This window comes from Hordeum vulgare, chromosome 2H, assembly GCF_904849725.1.
Source record: "Hordeum vulgare subsp. vulgare chromosome 2H, MorexV3_pseudomolecules_assembly, whole genome shotgun sequence".
Taxonomy (NCBI): domain Eukaryota; kingdom Viridiplantae; phylum Streptophyta; class Magnoliopsida; order Poales; family Poaceae; genus Hordeum; species Hordeum vulgare.
The window spans coordinates 244,894,161-244,917,356 of NC_058519.1; the positions used below are offsets into that span (position 1 = coordinate 244,894,161).

The window sequence follows — 23,196 nt, forward strand, 5'->3', positions numbered from 1 at the left end:
TCATGCGACCGGCATCGTTGTAGTCTGCACCATGCTGGCTCGCTCGGATGCAACAACCAACTGTAGGAGGTTCTTCGGCTCAAGGTCCTTGCTGACACCGCCGGCCGGACGACTTAGATAAGCAAGCATGGTTTGCTTTCTCCATTGCGTATGCGTTTGCGGTTATAATTATTAATCTTCAATTATACGCAATGCTAGTTAACTAGCTGCTATACTTGTATCCCCAATTATCTCAACTCTGAACAATGATATGGCCCTGTGCGGTGTGATTTGGTTTGTATGATATGGTGCTGCTGTTCTTTTGTATGATATGGCCACAAAGATGCAGCTTACATCGGATCACAACAGGAGATATACATATGCAAGTATTAAATCTTTAAGTCTTTATTAGAGTCAGCCTTGCATCCAACTTAGAGCAAGGTTAATAGATCAGTCGACTGCTGGCTATAAGCCTCCGCCGCATCACCTAAAGCCTTCACTCACACAATAGGCTGGCTTTTAAGTTGGCTGCAAGGCTGACTCTAATAAAGACTTAAAGATTTAATACTTGCATATGTATATCTCCTGTTGTGATCCGATGTAAGCTGCATCTTTGTGGCCATATCATACAAAAGAACAACATCACCATATCATACAAACCAAATGACACCGCAGAGGGCCATATCATTGTTCAGAGTTGAGATAATTGGGGATACAAGTATAGCAGCTAGTTAACTAGCATTGCGTATAATTGAAGATTAATAATTATAACCGCAGACGCATACGCAATGGAGAAAGCAGACCATGCTTGCTTATCTAAGTCGTCCGGCCGGCGGTGCCAGCAAGGACCTTCAGCCGAAGAACCTCCTACAGTTGGTTGCTGCATCCGAGCGAGCCAGCATGGTGCAGACTGCAGACGATGCCGGTCGCATGAACTGCACGACGACCTGAAGACCTGGCGCGTTGACAGGACGAGCTGAGGCGCCGGCCGCACGAGGAGCTGAGGCTCCGATGGAGGGACCTCCACGGGCGCTGACCCTTCTCCTTCCGCGGCTGTTCTAGGGTTCGGAAGGTGGCAACTTGGGGGCGATTTGAAGAGTTCATATGTTCGATTTGGCGCGCAAGAAACAATTCTGGGTGAGGAAAGGAAAGATTTGGCGTTGTGATGAAGGGAGCAGCGCGGGACGCACGGGATCTCGGAAGCGTCAGCTCTAGCACTCACATCGACTGCAAGCGGGCGGCTATTCTTCGGTTCATGTGCTATAGCCGGGCGACTAACGAAGCGCCGACTCGCTTCTCTCTCCTCCCTTCTCTTCCCTCCAGCGAGGATTTTGATGACGTGGAACGTCTTATAGCCGGCTGACTGTGATCTATTGTACTTGCTCTTAAAAGACAGCCTATTGTGTGAGTGAAGGCTTTAGGTGATGTGGGGGAGGCTTATAGGCAGCAGTCGGCTGATCTATTAACCTTGCTCTAACGTTACTACTTTAGGTTCCTCTTCATTATGAATAGTCTAAAATGAACTTTTTCCGAATCTGAGAGACTGCCACACCGTGCACGCTTCTTCCTCGCGCCGCGCCGCCGCCGCCGCCACGACCACCACCAATCCACAATACTCCCCTGGTCTCTCCATCCAGTCCAAATCGAAACCGCCCGCCCAAAAATCACCCAGTTTCTTTGTTTCTGCAGGCAAGCGCTTCTCCGATTTCTCCTTCTTAACTGTCGGGATTTCATTCTGACAATATCTGCGTGTGCGTTGAGGTCGCAGCTTTGTGAGTGTTGCGGGGGAGCATGACCATGTCCTTCTCGTGCGCGAGCGTTCGCCTTCACGGCCGCGTTGGCACCGTCAAGTGCCGGGCCGTTCTAGCTAGGCCGAGCGGCTGTTCGTACCCGACTGGAAGGAGGTGGATTGCTAGAGGGATCTGTTGCCAGCTGCCGCCGCACAGCGGTGCGGATGGGAGCGCAGCCACCACCTCCGGCGCAGCAGTCGTGGCCCCAGAGGCGGGGAAGGTTGCTGCTTCCGCCGAGGTCGTCGGCGCGGTTACCCAACCGACTGTGCTTCAAGAGGATGGCGCCGAGGTTGCTGACGTTAGTGGGTCCGGTGGGAGTGGGAAATTCCGGCCTGGTGGCGGCGGTGGTGGAGATGGGGATAATGGTGGGGGTGGCGATGGGGGGGATGACCACAATGAGCGGGATGATGAGCTTGGGCCGATCCTTAGCTTCGAACAGGTAGTCCAGGAGGTGGAGAAGCAAGGGGTTAGCTTGTCCAGCTTGCCAGCCGATATGATCGAGGCGGCAAAAAGCATGGGGATTCAGAAGCTGCTGCTGCTGAGATACTTGGACATGCAGGTGTTGAAGTGCTCTTGTTCTTATGCGTCTTTTGGGATTGCTATGTGGCTGACTCGGGTTATTTTGCTGTTTGCATGTTCTAGGCCTCAGCTTGGCCCATGGGTCCTGCCATTAGATCCTTTGGGTTTCTCCGGAATAGGATGCTGGTTGATCCTACATTCCTCTTCAAAATTGGGACGGAGGTAGGTTCAGTTCTTATCTTAGGTAGAATTGCACACTGGTAAGTGTTCATTGGTAGGATTGTTAATTGATTGTTTTGGTGGAACGTTTGGCAGATAGTTATTGACACATGTTGCGCGACTTTTGCGGAGGTTCAGAAGAGGGGTGATGAGTTTTGGTCGGAATTTGAGTTGTATGCAGCAGATATGTTGGTAGGCGTAGTTGTTAATGTTGCTTTAGTTGGCATGTTGGCACCATATGCTCGATTCCGTGGGGGGTCCACATCAGCAGGTCTTCTTGGGCGTGTTAGGCATGCTTATGATGCTCTCCCGAGCAGGTGAGTTATGAACTATGCTAACAATTCTGCGGGAGTAAAAAATGGAAGCAGTATTTTATGTTAATTGGAAGTGGCTTCTCGTTCTGTCTCTAGATGCATGTCATTTAACATTTCTATGTACTTGTAGTTCTACGTGTAAGTTCTTTCGTAGGAACCAGGTGTATTACTGTCTTCCTGTTCTGTTAAAGCTTTAGTCTAACTTTTCTGCAATCTAGGCTATTTGTCTTTTATCCATAAACAAAGCCACAAAGTAAGGCCAATTACATCCCTAAAAAAAGCAAGGTTTGTCAATGCAGAAATCTTATTGAGTGAAAAACTGTAAAAAAGGCAAGGTTTGTTTGTATAAATCTTATCCCGTTGAGTCACCAATGCTTAAACTCACTAATGATAAATAATCTGCAACAGTAAACTGTAACAGTAATCCTGGTTATTGGTGAGATTCGAACCATAATATTGCTGGATGCATACTTCCATTTCTACAAGTTAAACATGCCATCAGATGATTATTGGGTTAAGTACTACTATCTTGTCATTTTACCCTTATTTCCCATTTCCTTTGCTTGTTGCATGTTAATCTCAGTGCACTTTGTGCTACTATAATTGGCTGGCATTGTTCTTCATTACTGTTTCTAATGCATCGGACCGCTCATCCTGTGTAACGCTGATGAGATCTGAACTCATGTAGTGTTTTTGAAGCTGAAAGGCCAGGATACAGTTTTTCCATTCAACAACGGCTCGGATCATACCTTCTCAAGGTATTTTTTGTGTTCAATGGGAAACTTATTGTGACCCAGAAATGTTACGAACGCTATTACCTCTTCTAATATCTGAAATACCCTACGTTGGAACAGGGATTTTTATATGGTGCAGTTGGATTTTCTTGTGGTCTCGTTGGCCAAGGCATTGCGAACTTGATAATGACTGCAAAGCGGTATTGTACTTCTTGTTATGTTAAAGTCAATATTGTCACCAATATGTAGTCAGTTTATCGGCACATTTGATAATTTTTCTTCCTATGATATACTTATATTCAGATAGGCCATCTAACAACAAATGATATTAGCATGAGATGTTACATCTCATTACGCAGCTTCTTAGAGAGCTCGGATACTTTTGGAATCCATTTTGATTCATGAATGATCAAGAAATGTTGAAGGAAACAAGGAAAATTACCGTACAACTTATGATTGTAAAAATAAGCTTTGTTTGCTTGAGTGCCAATCTTGCACTAGTTTGCCACACAATTACCGCCGAATTGTGTAAGGTTAGATCAACAAATTCTTAGACACAGTTAAAATAGGAATGCACCAAGGGTCAGCTTTGAGGCCTTATTTTTTTTGCTTTGGTGATGGATGAGGTCACAAGGGATATACAAGGAGATATGCCATGGTGTATGCCCTTTGCAGATGATGTGGTGCTAGTTGACGATAGTCGGAGGTGGGTTAATAGAGAAAGTTAGAGCCATGGAAACAGACTTTGGAATGGAAAGTTTTTGGGCTTAGTACAACTAAAACTGAGCACGTCGTTTCAGTACTACTATGCACAAGGAGGTGGAGGTTAGCCCACTAGCAGTCCACATACTACTAAAACTGCATCACATGTTTTGGTGCCTACTAGCGTGTGTGTGGGATTCCCGTGGGCTGAGCTGACCACTTGTATGCATGGCCCAAAGTGTAGTGTGATGGCAGCTTAAAAAAACATTTGCCATTTGTCCACTTATTAGTACCACGTCGCCTGGTTTGGTAGCAGGGGACAAGGAACTTTGCTATATAAGCTCATTGGGTGTAAGTGGCGTCACGGCCACAATCGGCCCGTTAGTTCGACATAGTTGGTATAAACCAAATACCATACCAAATTAACAGTTAACCGAACATTTAGTTTTCCTTTTTTTATGCTATTTTTGGTTGTCTTTTGTGCTAACCGAAATTCTAAAAATACCGAAATTTATTAACCAAAACTTTGGTTAATATGGAATGCCCATGCCTAGTCTAGGGACCAAGGGGTGGGTGGAGAGAGATATATGGGTTGGTCTTCCTTTGATAGTGCGCATGCACCTAGTCAGTCAATCCGACTTCGGATTGACTTCATTTAGCCTGGATAGTTCAACCCTGTGCGCTAACTCGGGTTCGGGCAGGTGCGGGCGTCCGACCGCTGGCACACTCGGGCAACAGGGCAGTCCGGTTGGCTGGTGGCTGGTAGAAGGCGAATCAGGTCTCCAGAGCTCAGGCAGGTGCCAGATTGTCGAGCCAGTTGTTCCGGCGCGTTCAGTTTTTACTCGACAAGGTAGGTGCCAGATTATCCAGCCAGGTGTTCGGTGCGTTCGGGTTTTACCCGACAAGGTAGCGGACTGTCTGACTGCTATGTAGTTGCGCTCCCTTGGCCTTGGATTGTTCGGCCTGAATCTTGCCAGATTGTCTGACCTCCTGAGTGGAGCAGCCTCTTCTTCTCTTCTCTTGCTCCTTGTCCATGCATTGGCCTTCCTTGTTCCTTAGCACTTGGTGCCATTGTACCTAAGTATGCAAAGGGTCTCCGATTGAGGCAGTAGCCATTTCCCCAGTGGAAGGGTCACCTCGGTTTATATGGCTCGTGCATGTGTTCGTCATTGGTCTACTTGGTCTTGATGGGTATCCATGGTGAGGTATGAGGGATGCTCCACATCATTCTCCTCCCTTCCACTGGGGAAGATCTGTCCTCATATCAAGGTCCTCATCACCATGAAAGGGGGCAAGGTTGGTGAAGTTGAAGGTAATTCTCACCGAGTACCTATCCATGGGTATGTCGACCTTATGGGCGATGTCGTTGATCCTTTGGATTACCTTGAATGGACCATCGGTTTGAGGAAGTAGTTGGAATGTTGGTGTTGACCTTGTCGGCGTGTGATTGGACTTGGCGCTCAATGGTGAGCCTTGTTTTCTTGTGCACCCTCTTCATGAACTTGGCACTTGTGCATCCATGTTTGTTCGCTCTTTGGACATGTAGCAGAAGAATGTCTAATGGCGAAAGAGGATTGAAGCCATAGACGACTTCGATTGACACTTAGGTGTCGTCTAGTTTGTGGGCGGTTGAAGCCATAGACGACTTCGATCGACACTTAAGTGTCCTCGAGTCTGTGTGCGGTTGTAGGCAATCCTTCAACACTCGAAGATTCCTCTGTTCAACTCTTGAAGATTCCTCTTGATGAGCACGTGAAGGAGGGTAGACAACGTGCGATTGACCACCTCCGTTTGTGGATGTATGCCGATGAGAAGAGCAACTTGATGCCGAGTTTGGCGCATAATATCTTCCAAAAATAGCTTATGACCTTGATGCCGTGGTCGGAGATGACGGACTTGGGTACTCTATGTAGGCACAAGATTTCCCTACAAAACAATGTTGCAACATGTGAAGCATGTCTCTCTCGTTGCAAGGAATGAAATGCGCCAATTTTTAATGTAGACCACAAAGGTAGAATCCTTTCCATTTTGAGTTCTTGGTAACCCGAACACAATGTCCATTCTAATGTCTTCCCAAGGTGCATGTGGAATAGGCCAAGGTGTATAAATACCATGGGAAAGAATTTGCTGGCAAGCATAGCATAAGTCTTTCGCATCCGAAATGTCCCATGAGTCCACCACCATGCAATTCATGCAAAAGGAGCATGCATAAGATATCCAATGAGTGCCTTGTTGGCATGAGCAAAAGGGTTAGCAAAGAAAGGGTCAATGGCATACAAATCCTTAATGTGATCAAATCCCGTGACATTAATCTCAAGTTTTTGTAACATGATTTTTTGGGAAAGAACATCCACTACCACATTTTCTTTGCCCTTCTTGCACATAATGACATAGGGAAAAGGATCAATGTATCACTCCAGTTAGCATGTCCACGGTTTAGTTTGGCTTGGCTCTTAATGTACTTGAGCGATCCATGATTGGAATGGACAACAAATTCCTTCGGCCACCAATACGTTGCCAAATTTGCAAGACACAAACCAAAGCATACATTACATTTGTCATAAATGGGATAGTTTGATTGTGCGTCAACTATTTTTTCTTTGAAGTAAGCTACTGGTCTACGCACTTGCATAAGCATGCCTCCTATGTCGATACCACCAGCGCACACTCAAATCTTAAACGTTTTGCAAAATCCGGCAAAATAAGCAATGTGGCATGAACCAAGCGATGCTTATGTTTAAGAAAAGTTTTGTTTCGCGAAGGAACCGAAGTAAAATGCATATCCTCTTTGGAAAGAGTATGCAATGGTGAAGCAATAGTGCTAAAATCCTTGACAAAATGTTGATCAAATTCGGTCAACCCAACGAAACTACAGTCTTGCATCAAATTCGTGGGTTGTGGTTAACTTTAAATCTTGTCGATCTTAGACTAATCTACTTCAATGCCATGAGAAGGCAACGAAATTGAAGAAAAATGAGTTGAATGGTGCAAAGTGTGCACTTTTCAAGATTAACAGAAGTTTCTCATTTCTTAGCACTTCAAGGACTTCGGAAACATGAATGGGATGATCATCAATAGATTTTCTATATATCAACATGTCACCAAAGTAACCAACAACAAATTTGCCAATGTGATGCCTAAGCACATAATTTCATCAAATGCATGAGGTGCTAGGGCATTAGACAATCCAAAGGGCATCACAAGCCATACATTAAGACCAAATTTGGTTTCCAAAGCAGTTTTCCATTCGTCACCCACTTGCATACAGATTTGGTGGTAGCCATTTCTCAAATCAATTTTTGAAAACATAGTGGCACCACCAAGTTCATCTAGCATATCATCTGAGTGCGGAGTGGGGTGTTAACGATATTTTATAGATCCTAACAACATTACCGGATGTGTACCTCACGTTTTATAGATAAACATGGACGTGTGCGTATAGTTGAGATTGTAACAACCTAATGTAATCTTCTCTTGATCGGCAAGTTTGCCCGTATATATAAATCACAGCCGGTATCGCTCTAGATGCATGGAACCAATCCATCTTCCACCCATTCTTTCATGGTAACAAAGCCTCCTTCTCTGAAACCTTTAGACGTCAAACACCATGACATCCTCATCCACCATTGGTACGCTCGTCGCCCAGACATCTGGCGCCATGGCCTCCACCTTCACCAGTAGCATGGCATCATCCTCTGTGTTGGTTCCCAACTTCGCCGAGCTAGTCACCGTCAAGCTCGCCGGTGCCACGTACCTGCTATAGAGGGCGTAGATCGTTCCGATCTTGCGAGGCCACCATCTCTTCGGCTTTGTCGACGGGTCTTTGGTCGCTCCCCCATGCGCATGCCGACATTGAGCGACGCCAATGCCAATCTTGTTGATATCCAGCCCATGCCGTCTGCGTTGCAAAAGAGGCGCTCGTCCTCACGGGCCACCTTTCGACGCTTGATCATGAAGTGCTAGCGTGGGTGGCGTTGCACACCTCACCGGCCACCGTTTGGGCGGCCCTGGAGAGGATGTTTGCCTCACACTCCAAGGCGAGGATCATGCAGCTGTGCAAGCAAGTAGCTACTATCCAAAACAAAAACCTAATGAGGACGGAGTATTTCAGTCTCGTCGAAACGCTCTCCGATATGTTCGCCTTTGCTGGCCGCGCTGTCTTGGATGACGACCTCGTCACCTACCTGCTCACAAGGCTGGACAACTCCTACGATTCACTCGTCACGTTGGTCACCACTCGTGTGACGGAAGTCAGCGTTGATGGCCTCTTCGCACACATGCTCGACTATGAGCTCCGCCAGGAAGGTGCTGGAGGCAGCTACAACATCTCCGCCAACAGCGCAAGCCGCGGTGGTCAGTACCGCGACAATGGTGGTAGCGGAAACGTCAACGGCGGCAGTCGCGACTACACCAACCAGGGTAAGAAGCAACAACAACCAACACTGCCGCCCCCCCGGACAAATCAACGCGTTCTTGAACGCAGATTGGGCAGGTTCAATTGATGACAGGTGATCCACAAGTGGCTTCCTCGTGTTTCTTGTTTCCAACCTTGTCAGGTGGAGTTCGAGGAAGCAATGACTTTTTCGCGGTCGAGCATCGAAGTTGAGTACAAGGTGTTGACAAATGAGACAGCGAAGATCATCGAAGTTGAGTACAAGGTGTTGACAAATGAGACAGCGAAGATCATCTGGTTGCAATCGTTATTGAGGGAGCTTGGCGCATGTCAATCCCGATCCCCAACTCCATGGGCGACAATCTCGATGCTACATACGTATCAGCGAATCCCATCTTCCACGCTCGCACAAAACATATTGGGTTGGACTTCCTCTTCGTTTGCGGGAGTCGCACACACGACCTTGGAGATACGGTTCATCTAAAAGTAGGATCAGCTGGCGGATGATCTGACGAAACCAGTCAGGGTTCAGCAGTTTCACACGCTATGTCACAATCACGGCCTATCGGGTTGTGATTGAACGGTGTGTGTTAGCGATATTATATAGATCCTAACAACCTTACCGGATGTGTACCTCAAGTTTGTATAGATAAGCATGGACGTGTGCGTATAGTTGAGATTGTAACTACATGATGTAATCTTCTTTTGATTGGCAAGTTTGCTTGTATATATAAACTGCAGCCGACATCGCTCCAGATGCACGAAACCAATCCATCTTCCACCCATTCTTCCATGGGGTGTCAATAGTGCACATTAATGTTGTTAATAGCACGACAATTGACACACATTCGCCAAGATCCATCCTTCTTAGGTACAAGTACATCGGGACAACACAAGGGCTCAAGCTTTCGCGAACACACCCGTTGTCAAGTAGCTCTTGTACTTGACAGTTGTATTTCTTTGGTCACTTCGGGGTTAATGTGGCACGGAGGGCGGTTTGTAAGTGGAGTGCTGAAAATGATGTGAATCCGGTGTTCGATGCCTCATAGTGGAGGAAGGCACGGTGGCGTCTCCGAAGGAGAGACATCCACGAATTCCTGCAGAACATTTGAAATGGAACTAGAAAGAGCATGAGAGTTCCTAGTTAAAATGTCTTTATCTTTGTACAAAAAGCACAAAGTGAAGCACCGATGGGTTCTCATCCACTTCCTCAAATTAAATTTTGTGGCTAAGAGAACCATATCCTCATTTTCACTCGTCATGGACACTCATTCTGGGCTTGTGGCACCCAATCTCTTTTAGGTGGCTCACTCCTTTACTGGACTCAACAATATCATGATCATTCAAAGGTCTTGTTGGCGCTAGACTTGTCGGCTATGCCTTGGTTTGGAGACATAGGGCGACACACATATATTCCTTTCCTTCCACTTGAAGCTATAGAGATTGGTGCGACCATTGGAATTACTCCACAGTCAAATTGCCATGGGTGTCCCAAGACAAGATGATAAACGGTCATGGGCACTACACCACATTCCACACTATCTTTATAGGTGTCGATCTTGAAAGATACATCCACGGTGTGCTCAACCTTGATGGTGTCGGTGTTACTGAGCCATTGGACCTCGTAGGGCTGAGCTGGCGCTTGTACATGACGTGGAACTTTGAGCAAAGTTCCATACTCCCAAGTTGTGACAAGTACCGCCATCAATTATCATTTGCTTGATCTTCCATTGGTTCGACTTTTGAGTGAAATAAGTGGCATTGTTGGTCAGGATCTTTGAGACAACAAGACCGGTGCTCGAATCAGCGTCACAAAAAACTTGACCATGTCTTGGTTGACTTGTTGATGGCGAGCAACATGTTGCAAAGCTTCGAGTTCTCCATCACTCATGAACTCGTACTCTCCATCTTCATTAATCACCATAGTGCGCTTGGTGTGGCACTCATGACTTGTGGCTGCGACCTTTGCATGTGAAGCACTCAATTTGGTCTGTTTTGCCGGTTGAGTCCCTTATAGGGTTTGCACTTGGTCTAGGTCGGAGCCTTGTAGAGTTTGGAGGTGGGCGACTTGATGTAGTCACCGGTGCTTTGGAGCTTGAAGGAACACCACTTGTAGATGTGTCTCATTGGTATGGCACCATACTTGAATTTGTTTGAGAGTTGGAGGCAAAGTAACTCGAAGGGAAGGTGGATAACTTGGAGTACTTGACGTTGTCTTGGACTTGTCTCTCCGCTTGCGTTGGTTGGTGGACCAACTCAGACAAGTATTAGGGTTGGAAATCCGCAACCCTCTTGATGGGATGGTTGAGCTCACCGAGAAAATGAGCCATTGTCTTGGAGCTTCTTGGATAGGTCATGAGTATAGTGTGTGGGTATGAATCTCACTCTCATGACTTATTTCATTGCATCGCAAGTGGCAATGGGGGCCTCTTTGCTTTCTTGTCAAAGTTGTTAACCTTGTTCCTACCACACAAGTGCGTACTCATCGGACTCAAGGGATGCCTTGTCGATCTTCTTTGGGTCTTCAAAGTTGTGGACTTGGAAGATCTTGTACACTCTTTTTCGGGGTCGATGTGGCCGAATAATTTGAGGTTGCCAAAGCGCCCTTCATGTCGATGAGGTGGTGGGTTGTCTCGGTCTTCATTTCAGAGGTGGTGCTCAATGCGTGGTGTGGCTATGCAGTGCACTTCATGTCATTGTTTAAGACGAGCCTCCTCCGCTTGTCGTGCTTCACAAGCTTGACGGGTTTGCTCCGTGTATTGCCTTGCGCGCGTAGAGCTTGGTGCGCTTGGTTTGTTTGTTCCCCGTGGCGAGCTTCTTCTTGTAGATGCAAATAGTGCTCTTGTAATTTTTTTTTTCGGCTTTTCAATTTTTTTGAATGTACACAGTAGGACAAAAGTCCCATTGTAATTTTTATATTATAAAAGAGCCCGAAAAGTCTTTACAAGGCTTTTCAAACTTGTTGCGTATCATCACATGCTTCATTGGTGGGTTGCTCTTGAGCTTCACGTTTTCGATGTTCATGATCGAGAATGCGGTCTTGTAACCAACTGCCATGATGAGGAGGTGAGGTTCAGTTGGGCTCTTAGTCTTCATGGTGGTGGTGGCGCCGCGACCGGTGTGAACTTGGTGATGATGGGCACTTAGAGCGATGTACACTTGAGTTTTGGCTTCCAGATAGTCCTTGTTACAAGTTTTGGCTTCTCGCATGTTGTGGAAGAGTACTTGTGGTTGTGGAAGGTGTTGCGGAACTTGTCCATTTGCGCATTCAATTTGGTGTCCAGGTAGTCCTTGTTACAAGTTTTGGCTTCTCGCATGTTAATTGAAAGACGTGTGATACACCCATCTAAGATTGCATTGGCCTCGTGCATAGCTCGTTGAGACGGACGTAACACCTTGGAGACATAGTTGTGTGATTCTTTTGATCATCATAATACCGGATGAGATGTGCTTTTCCTAGTTGTGAGTGTGATTCTTTTGATCATCATAATACCAGATGAGATGTGCTTTTCCTAGTTGTGACGTGACACTCGAGCAAGGTGTGAGAATCAAAGGCAAATGAACAACGCCAAGTTACCTCTTTCTCATGCCGTTGAAGAATCAAGTGATCTCAAGATTGTCAATGCAAAATGAGCGAGACTTGGAAGTGTTCTTTATCAAGAAGTGTACACACCTGTACACAAGGCTTTATATGGAGCTTGGAGGGGTTAGTGGCTCAATCATGCAGCAAGCAGATTAAGAACTGATAAAGTTGGGTAAGATCCAAATGATCGCAAATGAGATACATGTAGATCACAAATGTAGATGAATGAGCAAGAGAAACGCGACACACAAAAATAACAGGGCTAGTGCAACCAAAAGAATGAGCAAGGGAAAAGTTCCTAACAAAGTCTAATGCTCACGTTGCACAAGCACAAAGAGAGACGCTAGCTTGATTGCATGCTAGGGCTAACTTGGCACCAACGTACCAACTTACGATGACAAGTGTAACATGTTCCTATCCGATACATCCTTTGCACAAGTATCAGCTGCTCGAACTCTTTTGGTTATAAGCTCTTTGTATCCTTTTCTTCCTCTTTTTGTTTACTTTTTCTTCCTTCTCACCACCTCTTTGAGCCTCGACCAAATATGTGAGACAACCATCATGGGAGATGCAGGGAGTAACTATAACATGTAATAATGTGCAAGTGGTCACTACATTGCACAAGTTCATGAGGGCTGACAATTCTCAAATAGCTTGTCTCAATAGGAGCAAAGTGTGCACAGATGGTTGAGTGGCTATCAAAGGTAATGGCAAGGGAAGAGCAAGCTATGATGGAATGGATACCTCACGTCACCTTTACCCTTGATGAAGTCGGAAGTGTTCCGGCCTTGCTTTCGCTGAAGGTTGTCAAAATGATGAAGTGGTCATCATTGTAGACGTAGTCGTTGGCGGTGGACTTACCGGTGTAGACGTGCCTTGTCGGGGCACTCACAAAGATTTTTCGAAAAAATCCAACGAAGTGATTAACCGATGAAGATGCATGGTAAAACCGGATGAAAACTTACAGGGTCGGATGGTCCGAGTGGCCAAAAACTACACTTTTCAAGGAAAGTTTTTGGTGGGGAAAGGATTTTTTTTGGGCAAAATTGGCTAAAGCAACGCAAAGGGGGGCTACATCCATTAGTAAATCACTGAATCCTTGGAGCTAGAACCAACCAAATCTCACTAGCACTAACAAATCAGACAACATTGGAATGAGGCTATTTTTGGTGGGGATTTTGAAAATTGGAAATAACAAAAACCAAGGCTAGAAGATATAGCTAGGGACTCCAAATCATGGAAACCTGTCTCTTGATACCAAATGATCCGGGGCAAACTGTAGGGGTGGCCTGATCTTCATGATTGGGGGTGGATTCATGTATGAACACGAAGAACAAAGGGGAAATAAGAGAAATCATTAGGGGAAACACTGACAAATCGAAGATTCACCAACAAGTACTCACTCATATCACAAGTCAATACATGAGGTGCAACTTAGATTGAATAAGCAAACAAAGGCAAAAAGGAAACACAAGGCAGTTCATCCCAGATCCCGAAGAGAGATGGAGGTCTTCAGAGGTAGTTCTTCCCCAGTCCGAGGAGAGGACGACTTGAAATCCGAAGGGATTCTTCTCCGCGTGGGAGGCCTTGTAATCCTGAAGGATTCTTTTCAAAGACGGAGGTCTTTGATCCCCTTGAGTAGTTTATATTTTGCTAACCTTTGAGAAAGAGAGATACATGAGCCGATGGCCATTTGACTGCACAAAGCCCACCGGATAGCCAGATTCCATTTAGCTCGGATAGTCTGCCCTCTGCGCTGATTAGGCTCTAGGCGAGTGCGGACGTCTGGTGGTTGGCGTGGTCGGGTAGCCGCACGGTCTAGGTTCTTCTGGGCCGGACAGTCCGCCCTTCTAGTGGCTAGAAGAGGGTGAAGTAGGTCTCTAGGGAATGGAAAGGTGTCGGACTATTCGGCCAGATGTCGGTTGCGCTCGGTTTGAATTAGGTGCCGGATTGTCTGGGTGAGCTCGGATTGTCCAACCTTAATGTGGCTAGATTGTCCACCTCCTGGCTGGAGGAGCCTCTTCTTCTCTCCTTGTTCTTCTTGCTCCTTGCGTATGGTTTGGCCTTCCTTGTTCTTTCGCACTAGTTACCCTTGTACCCGAGTATGCAAAGGGTAGATTGAGGTAGTAGCCATGTCTCACATGAGTGAATAGGGAGCTCGAAGAGTGAGGTAACCTCGTTTTGTATAGCTCATGCATGTTCTCTTGTAGTTGGTCTACTTGCATTTGATGGGGATCCATGGTGATGTTCGCGGTGCTCCGCATCACTTCTCCTCTCCTTCGTGTAACATAACTAGCCCAACAAGGCCCATTTTGGAACCCTAGCTTGCCTTGTGATGGTCTCTAAAACGTCTATATGCCCTAATTCGGAGCGTCCATCTGCTCCCCTCTATCCCTTTCGATGCCAACAATGACAATATCGCGTTGCAGTTACACCTTCATAGCGGCATCTCCTTCCCCCCTCCGCCCTCCTTCCCTGTTGCCGCCTCTCCTCTCCAGTTGTTCTCGCCACCAGAGTACCTTGCTGGCTGCCTAACCCGCCCACCCAGGGCCAAAATGAGGTGTTTTGATACGGTGCGGACCCGTGGGTGTCGTTCTTTCACGAATTGGAGGGGGGATTCCTCAAGAACACGAAGAACACGGGGATGAACGGGGAGAAATCACAAGAGAAAACACTTAAGAACAAGTCCAATCACACATCCACTAGACTCACCACACACAAGATCCACAAAGGTACATGAACAACAACGGGAAAGTAAGATACATGGTAGAGTTCATCCAAAATCCCGTGGGGAGATGGGGCCTTGAATCCACTAGGGGATCTTCCCTCGTAAGGGGCCTTGGCATGCACTACGTGGTCTTCTCACATGGAGGCATCTCCATGGCAGGAGGTAATAGATGGAGCTATGCTCAACAATCAAAGATGTCTATGCATAAGCTAACCCTAAAACGGAGGTGACAAGTATTTATAGTCTAGGATGAGATAGGAGGGAGAGGGGTACATGGGCCTCGGCCCGAGTGGTTGCACGCACGCAGGTTGGATGTTCCGGGTGCCGGAAGATCCAGGGCAGGTCCGGACAGGTTCGGGGGTTCCCCGAGAGTTGGCGCACTTCGGGTGCGTTGTGGCCGGAAGGTCTGGGGTCCGTAGGTTCCGGGCGAGGTCCGGACAGGGTCCGGGCTATCCGGAGAGTTGGCGTGCCTGGGAGCTGGTCTGGTCGCCGGGGGCCGGGAGGTTCGGGCCTTCCAGAAGTTGTCCTTGCTTCTTCTTCCTTCTCTTCCAAACTTCCCTTGCAGATGGTGTAGTCGTACGTAGGTGCTGGCACTCCTCGTCATCCGTGAAGCAATAACTATGCATGCACACGAGAGGAGTGTCAAGTAGTATACCATCCTCGAAGGGCACAAGCTGACACGTGTAAAGGAGAAGATTCACCTTTGTATGTATGAAGTAGAAGTAGCACGTGTCACTTGGCAAAGGTACTCTTGCCATGGTGATGTCCGTGGGATGCTCCGTATCATCCCCTCTCCCTTGGGAAAGATCCGTCCTCGGATCGAAGTCGAAATCACCATGGGAAGGAGATGGCGTTGCCGTGTAGAAGTGGACGATCACGAAGCACTGATCATCATCAAGCTCTATATGGGCACCCTCCAATGTCTCACCGTCTAGTAATTCCCACGAAAGGAGCAAATAGGACAAACACTTGGAAAAACAAATGCGGTTAGCGTTAGAGCAAAACCAAGCATTCAAGCGGTTATTCACCGAACAAGAGTTGTCATTGTGCATATCATATGGTGTGACAAAGGATTGTGGCATGGCATGTAAGCATACAAATTGAGCACACACGATGCAATCATGGAAACAAGTATGCAAAGGTGAGGTAGGGATGCATATGCATGTGACAATATAACAAGCATCTACCTCATGGTCATAGCAAGCGTGCACAAAGCAATCAACAAAAGGTCTATGGAAGGCATAGGAATCATTCACAACACCAAATAAAATGAAGTGTCTAAACACATGGAGCAATCCAAAGTGCAAGTCAATCCAAGCATAATGTGCACATGGTGTAGTGAAGATAGTGTATCACTCAACACAATAGAAAGAGCAATTGGTCATCATGTGTGAGGCAAGCAAGTCAAGCATGTAGCAAGCAATGTGACATGACAAAAGTGAAGAATGGACATTGTTGCAACCAAGCATATGATAATAGCAAACAATACACAAGTTGGATGCATCACACAAGGCATATATGTCATGAGGCATGGCAATGTGGCAATCGTGAAGAAAAGCAAGATCACTAATATGTGTGCAAGTGGTCCAAGATGATCAATATATGACATGGTACAAGCAACACAAGTATGATGAGCCACAATATCCATGCGGAAGAAGGATGTCACCTCAAAAGCGTGACCTTGTGCGTCCGTCACAATGCCGATGCGCCAACAAGTGCGATGTAGAAACGCGTCGGACTAGCATGGCTCGCTCTCTAGAGCTCGAATGGTCAACTCACGTGAAGTGGGAGTTGACATGTAGTCAAAGTGTCCTACACATACACACAACAAAGCAAAGAATGTATGTGCATGGTAGGTGAACACATCATCCATCATGATGGTTCTCTTCTCTTGCACATAACCGTTAGGAACACAACAACATGAATAATATGATGCAACAATGGCAATATTCATGGTACTAGGCATATGGTGCAAAGAAGGAAGACAAGCATGCTTCACATGAAAGATGTCAAAAGCTCCAATAATATGAGAGAAAGCTATGGGGGGTAATCTTGTTAGCAAGATTAATAGCATTGCAGCACTCAATACATGGCAAGTCATATAGCATGAAAGAGGCAACACATGGAGGCATATGACAATAAGCAATATCAATCATGGGCAAAGCATGACAATGGTTGTCATCAACCGCATGAAAAGAGCAATTATGTATCATTGGTGATGCAACATAAGCAAGCATAGTGATCATGGCGTGCAAGCTAGTAGTGCGGAGATGCAACATACTAGAAGAAATCATGGCAATCATGTCACGAGAGCAAATAATTGGCATAGACAATGCACATGACATATCGCAAGCACGGAAACATGATATGATCAATATCATTATAGGCATGGGGCACAAAGCAAACATGGCAATAACAAGTAATATCTCCACCAAGCTTGCAAATACACATACAAATATGAGAATCAAGTGTCATGTGAGATGCAAGGCATGGGTCACAAATGCATGGTAAGGGCATAGAAATGAGCATATCATGCAAAGTGAACATGGCAATATGGGCGTAAGATGTGTAATGGACAATAAGCCATAACCACGTGAGAGCCATGTAGAAGAAATGCATGAAGTATTTGCGCAAAGAGGGTGGGTGGAGGGTAAGCACTCCATGCGTTGCTCTCTAGAGCTTGTTTCGTCAACTCGTGCGCTTGCGAGGTTGATGATGAATCATGTGTACCTACACAACAAGGAGACACACGAAACAAAGTGTGTGCGTGATAAATGTACACATCATCCATCATGATGTGTATGTCTATCTAAGAGTTAGCACAAGATAAGCAATGCTCAAAGAAATTTGAGGCATGGTATAGAAACATGTCATCCGAATAATTATTATGCTCAACATGAGTGGGATGCAAATTATAGCAAGTATGTGGCACAAGCATATCATTCATAGCAATGGCAATCCGATTGTGCACACAAGTAGTGGGATCATGCAATGGATGGGATGGGACAAAATCTCCAAACATGTATGATGAAACTATTGGGGTTTCCTGATGTGCAATAGGGGAAGCATAATTCGGAGAACATGGACAATATTCAAAACAATGCACATCCAAAGCATGGTGGTCATGGCATGACATATGTGAATAATTGCGCAAATGATGCAAAGGGCGTATGGCAATATTATCACAAGAAAAGCAAATGCCAATAACCATGGGCTTGTCATCTATGCCATATGTGCAAATTGGGTTTATTTTAAGGGCATATGCATAGTTACTATGTCTCAAAGATGCAATATGGTTGATCTCATGCATAGCATATGACAAGTCAAGCGGATTGTCAAACATGATGTGACCAATAGAATTTTCACAAGATATCCTATGGAGTATAGCATCACAACTAGGTAATTCGACATGCTCATCATCATACAACAACAACAACCAAGCCTTTCAGTCCCAAACAAGTTGGGGGTAGGTTAGAGTTGAAACCCATAAGATCTCGAAGCCAAGTCATGGCTCTGGAACGTGGATAGCTAACTTCCACGCACCCCTGTCCATGGCTAAGTCTTTGTCGATATTCCAAACCTTTAGGTCTCTCTTAACGGACTCCTCCCATGTCAAGTTTGGTCTACCACGACCCCTCTTAACATTCTTAGCACGCTTTATCCGTCCGCTATGCACCGGCGCTTCCGGTGGCCTCTGTTGAATATGTCCAAACCATCTGAGACGATGCTGGACCAGCTTCTCTTCAATCGGTGCTACCCCAAGTCTCTCTCGTATATCGTCATTCCGTACCCGATCCTTCCTTGTGTGGCCACATATCCATCTCAACATGCGCATCTCTGCTACACCTAACTGTTGGATATGTCGTCTCTTGGTTGGCCAACACTCCGCGCCATACAACATCGCGGGTCGGATAGCTGTCCTATAAAACCTGCCTTTTAGCTTTTGTGGCACTCTCTTGTCACAGAGTACGCCAGAAGCTTGGCGCCACTTCATCCACGCAGCCTTGATTCGGTGGCCCACGTCTTCATCGATATCGCCATCCTTCTGCAACATGGACCCCAAATATCGAAACGTGTCTCTCTCCGGTACCACCTGCCCACCAAGGCTAACCTCTCCATCCTCGTGCCTAGTAGCACTAAAACTGCACCTCATGTATTCAATTTTAGTTCTACTAAGCCTAAAACCTTTCGATTCTAGAATCCGCCTCCATAACTCTAACTTTCTATTAACCCCCGTTCGGCTATCATCGACTAGCACCACATCATCCGCAAAGAGCATACACCATGGGATATCTCCTTGTATATCCTTTGTGACCTCATCCATCACCAAATCAAAAAGATAAGGGCTCAAAGCTGACCCTTGGTGTAGCCCTATTCTAATCGGAAAGTCATCGGTGTCGCCATCACTTGTTCGAACACTTGTCACAACATTATCATACATATCCTTGATGAGGGTAATGTACTTTATTGGGACTTTGTGTTTCTCCAAGGCCCACCACATGACATTCCGAGGTATCTTATCATAGGCCTTCTCCAAATCAATGAACACCATATGAAGGTCCTTCTTTTGCTCCCTGTATCTCTCCATCAGCTGTCGTACCAAGAAGATGGCTTCCATGGTAGACCTCCCAGGCATGAAACCAAATTGGTTTTTGGTCACGCTTGTTGACCTTCTTAAGGGGTGTTCAATGACTCTCCCATAGCTTCATAGTAATGCTCATCAGCTTGATTCCGCGGTAATTAGTACAACTTTGAACATCCCCCTTGTTCTTAAAGATTGGTACTAAAATACTCCGCCTCCATTCTTCGGGCATCTTGTTTGACCAAAAAATGAGGTTGAAAAGCTTAGTTAGCCATACTATCGCTATGTCTCCAAGGCCTCTCCACACCTCGATGGGGATACCATCAGGACCCATCGCCTTGCCTACTTTCATCCTTTTTAACGCCTCCTTAACCTCACACTCCTGGATACGTCGCACAAAGCACATGCTGGTATCATCAAAGGAGTCGTCTAGCTCAATGGTAGAGCTGTCAACCTCTCCATTGTAAAGGTTGTCAAAGTACTCCCGCCATCTACGCTTGATCGCCTCATCCTTCACAAGAAGCTGATCATCTCCGTCCTTGATGCATTTGACTTCGCCGACATCCCTCGTCTTCCTCTCCCTAATCTTGGCCATCTTATAGATGTCCCTTTCGCCTTCCTTAGTGTTTAAACGTTGGTAGAGGTCCTCATACGCCCGACCTCTCGCTTCACTCACCGCCCGCTTTGCAGCCTTCTTCGCCACCTTATACTTCTCCATGTTAGCTGCACTCCTGTCCAGATATAGGCATCTGAAACAGTCCTTCTTCTCCCTAATAACCTTCTGGACCTCATCGTTCCACCACCAGGTGTCCTTAGCTTCCTTTCTACTTCCCTTGGTCACCCCAAACTCCTCTAGAGCGACCTTCCGCAAGAAGGTCGCCATACTCGTCCACATCAAGTTTGCATCGCCTCCTTCCTCCCAAGGGCCCTCGTTAATGACCCTCTCCCTGAAAGCCTGGGATGCCTCCCCCTTGAGCTTCCACCACTTCGTTCTAGCGACTTTGGCGCGCTTATCCAGTTGGACACGAATCCTAAAGCGGAAGTCAGCAACCACAAGCTTATGTTGAGGGACAACACTCTCTCCAGGTATCGCTTTACAATCAATGCAAGCGCGTCTGTCTTCTCTTCTAGAGAGGACAAAATTAATCTGGCTAGAGTGTAGACCACTACTGAACGTCACTAGATGGGATTCTCTCTTCCTAAAGAGGGTGTTAGCTACAACCATGTCGTAGACTAGAGCGAAGCTCAGGACATCTTCTCCTTCTTGGTTCCTGATGCCATAGCCAAAGCCCCCATGCACCCTTTCAAAACCTGTGTTAGATGTACCCACATGTCCATTGAGGTCTTCTCCTATGAAGAGCTTCTCACCAATAGGTACCCTCCTAACCAAGTCCTCCAGGCCTTCCCAGAACTCCCTCTTGGTGCTCTCATTGTGGCCTACTTGCGGGGCATACGCGCTGATAACATTGAGGACTAAGTACCCAACTACCAGCTTGACAAGGATCATCCGGTCCCCTTGCCTCTTAACGTCCACAACTCCATCCCTAAGGCTCTTGTTGACCAAGATGCCTACTCCATTCTTGTTTGAACTTGTCCCCGTGTACCACAACTTGAAGCCGGTATCCTCCACCTCCTTCGCCTTTTGTCCCTTCCATTTGGTCTCTTGGACACATAGGACATCAACACGCCTCCTCACCGCCGTATCAACTAGCTCCCGTAACTTGCCCGTCAGGGACCCTACGTTCCAGCTACCTAAGCGTATCCTCCTAGGCTCGGCTAACTTCCTTACCCTCCGCACTCGTCGAGTCAAATGCGAAGACCCTTGCTTATTTTTCACTACACCGGGGCGTCGGTGCAGCGCGCCACTAAGGATGCGGTGACCCGACCCTTGCTCACTTATCACCGTATCCAGATCAAGATACGGCGCGCCACCAAGGGGGTGACGGCCCGGCCCTTGCCCATTTGACACCACACGCGGGTTCCAATGTGGCGCGTCGCTAAAAGGGTTACGCCCCAACGAGTTTCCTTTGGGTTTCATCTCCATAAGAGTGGCTGGGTTTTTCACGTTGGCTCGCCACGCCTATCACAACCCTCCTCCTTTACCCGAGCTTGGGACCGGCTATGCTGGGACAACATAGGCGGAGTTGACATGCTCATCATCATATGCATCATAAATTGGTGACGCATCTAAAGCATGAAGAAGACATAGCGTGTGAAGTATCCATAAAGTGTTCAACATCATGCAAGCAATCAATATCAAGATAGTCCACTAGTGGGACAACCGAAGAACCATCACCTATGTTACCTTTAGAGCTCCGCTCATGTGCGCCGGGGCCGGATGGCTTCACCGCGGAGTTTTTCCGTGCCTGTCGGGCCACCATCAAGCACGACGTCGTCGCCGTCTTCCATCAGCTGTATCAACTGCGGAGTAGAGGATTTCACTGCCTTAACCAGGCCCTGCTCTCACTCCTACCTAAGCGCCCGGACGCCCAGGCCATCGGCGACTACCGACCCATCAGCCTCATCCACCTAGTCGCCAAGGTGTTCGCCAAGACGCTCTCCCTGCGCTTGGCACCGAAGCTGGACAAGCTGGTCAGCAAGAACCAGAACGCCTTCATCGCCGGTCGTTCCCTCCACGACAATTTTGTTCTCGTCCGGCAATCGACGCGTCTCGTGCACCAGCTGCGTGCGCCCCGGGTCTTGCTTAAACTCAACCTCGCGCGCGCCTTCGACACCGTCTCGTGGCCCTTCCTGTTCGAGGCCCTCGGTCAGTATGGCTTTGGGAGCAGGTTCCTTGACTGGTTGGCCATCTTGCTATCGTCCGCATGCACACGAGTGCTGATCAACGGCGAGCCGGGACCTCTATTTGGCATCGCCGGGTGCTGCGGCAGGGCGACCCTCTGTTGCCTCAACTTTTCGTCCTCGCCGTGGACACGCTGGGACGTCTCATTAGACGGGCCATGTCGCTTGGCATCTTGGAGCAGCTGCACCCTCGCCGCCCTATCCTGGAAATCTCGCTCTACGCTGACGACATGTTGTTGTTTTGCCACCCCTCCCCGAGCGACCTCACCGTGATCAAGGCGATCCTGGAGCTTTTCGGTCGAGCCTCGGGGCTCCACGTCAACTACAACAAGAGCTCCGCCACCATGCTCAACTGCGCACGGGGAGACACGGTACTGATCACGGAGCTCCTTGGGTGCAAGATCGCGGACCTGCCGCTCACGTACCTCGGGATCCCTCTCACCATCCGGCGACCCACTAGCGCCCAACTGCAGGCCCTGGTTGACACGGTTGGCGACATGCTCCCTAACTGGAAGTCCAGTCTCATGAACAAAGCGGGCCGCCTAGCACTTGTCAAGTCCATGCTCTGCGCCATCCCTATCCACCAAATCCTCGTCTTCGCCCCACCGAAGAAAACGATCAAGCTCATTGAGAAAATTGAGAGAGGATTCCTATGGGAGGGTCGCGCCGCCGCAAACGACGACAGCTGCCACGTCAATTGGCGTCGCATCTGCCGGCCTCCCCCCTCGGCGGCCTCGGCGTCCAGGACATGGAGCGCGCTGGGCTCGCCCTACGGCTGCGGTGGCTCTGGTTCAGCCGTACTGACGAGGGCTGAGCTTGGCATGGCCTCGATCTCCACTTCTCCAAGGAGG

General features: G+C 47.4%; 1 protein-coding gene across 2 annotated transcripts in view; it reads left to right on the plus strand.

Moving 5' to 3' along the window:
- The first annotated feature begins 1,403 nt into the window (after window positions 1–1,403).
- LOC123425992 (protein RETICULATA, chloroplastic-like) overlaps window positions 1,404–23,196 on the plus strand; it is a 36,162-nt gene continuing 14,369 nt past the window's right edge. For both annotated transcript variants that reach the window (XM_045109767.1, XM_045109769.1), the window contains exons 1-6: window positions 1,404–1,668; window positions 1,748–2,328; window positions 2,412–2,510; window positions 2,604–2,824; window positions 3,510–3,579; window positions 3,676–3,755. In XM_045109767.1, coding sequence (XP_044965702.1) covers window positions 1,771–2,328; window positions 2,412–2,510; window positions 2,604–2,824; window positions 3,510–3,579; window positions 3,676–3,755 — 1,028 coding nt within the window. In that variant the 5' untranslated portion in view covers window positions 1,404–1,668; window positions 1,748–1,770. The remainder of the gene's footprint in view (window positions 1,669–1,747; window positions 2,329–2,411; window positions 2,511–2,603; window positions 2,825–3,509; window positions 3,580–3,675; window positions 3,756–23,196) is intronic.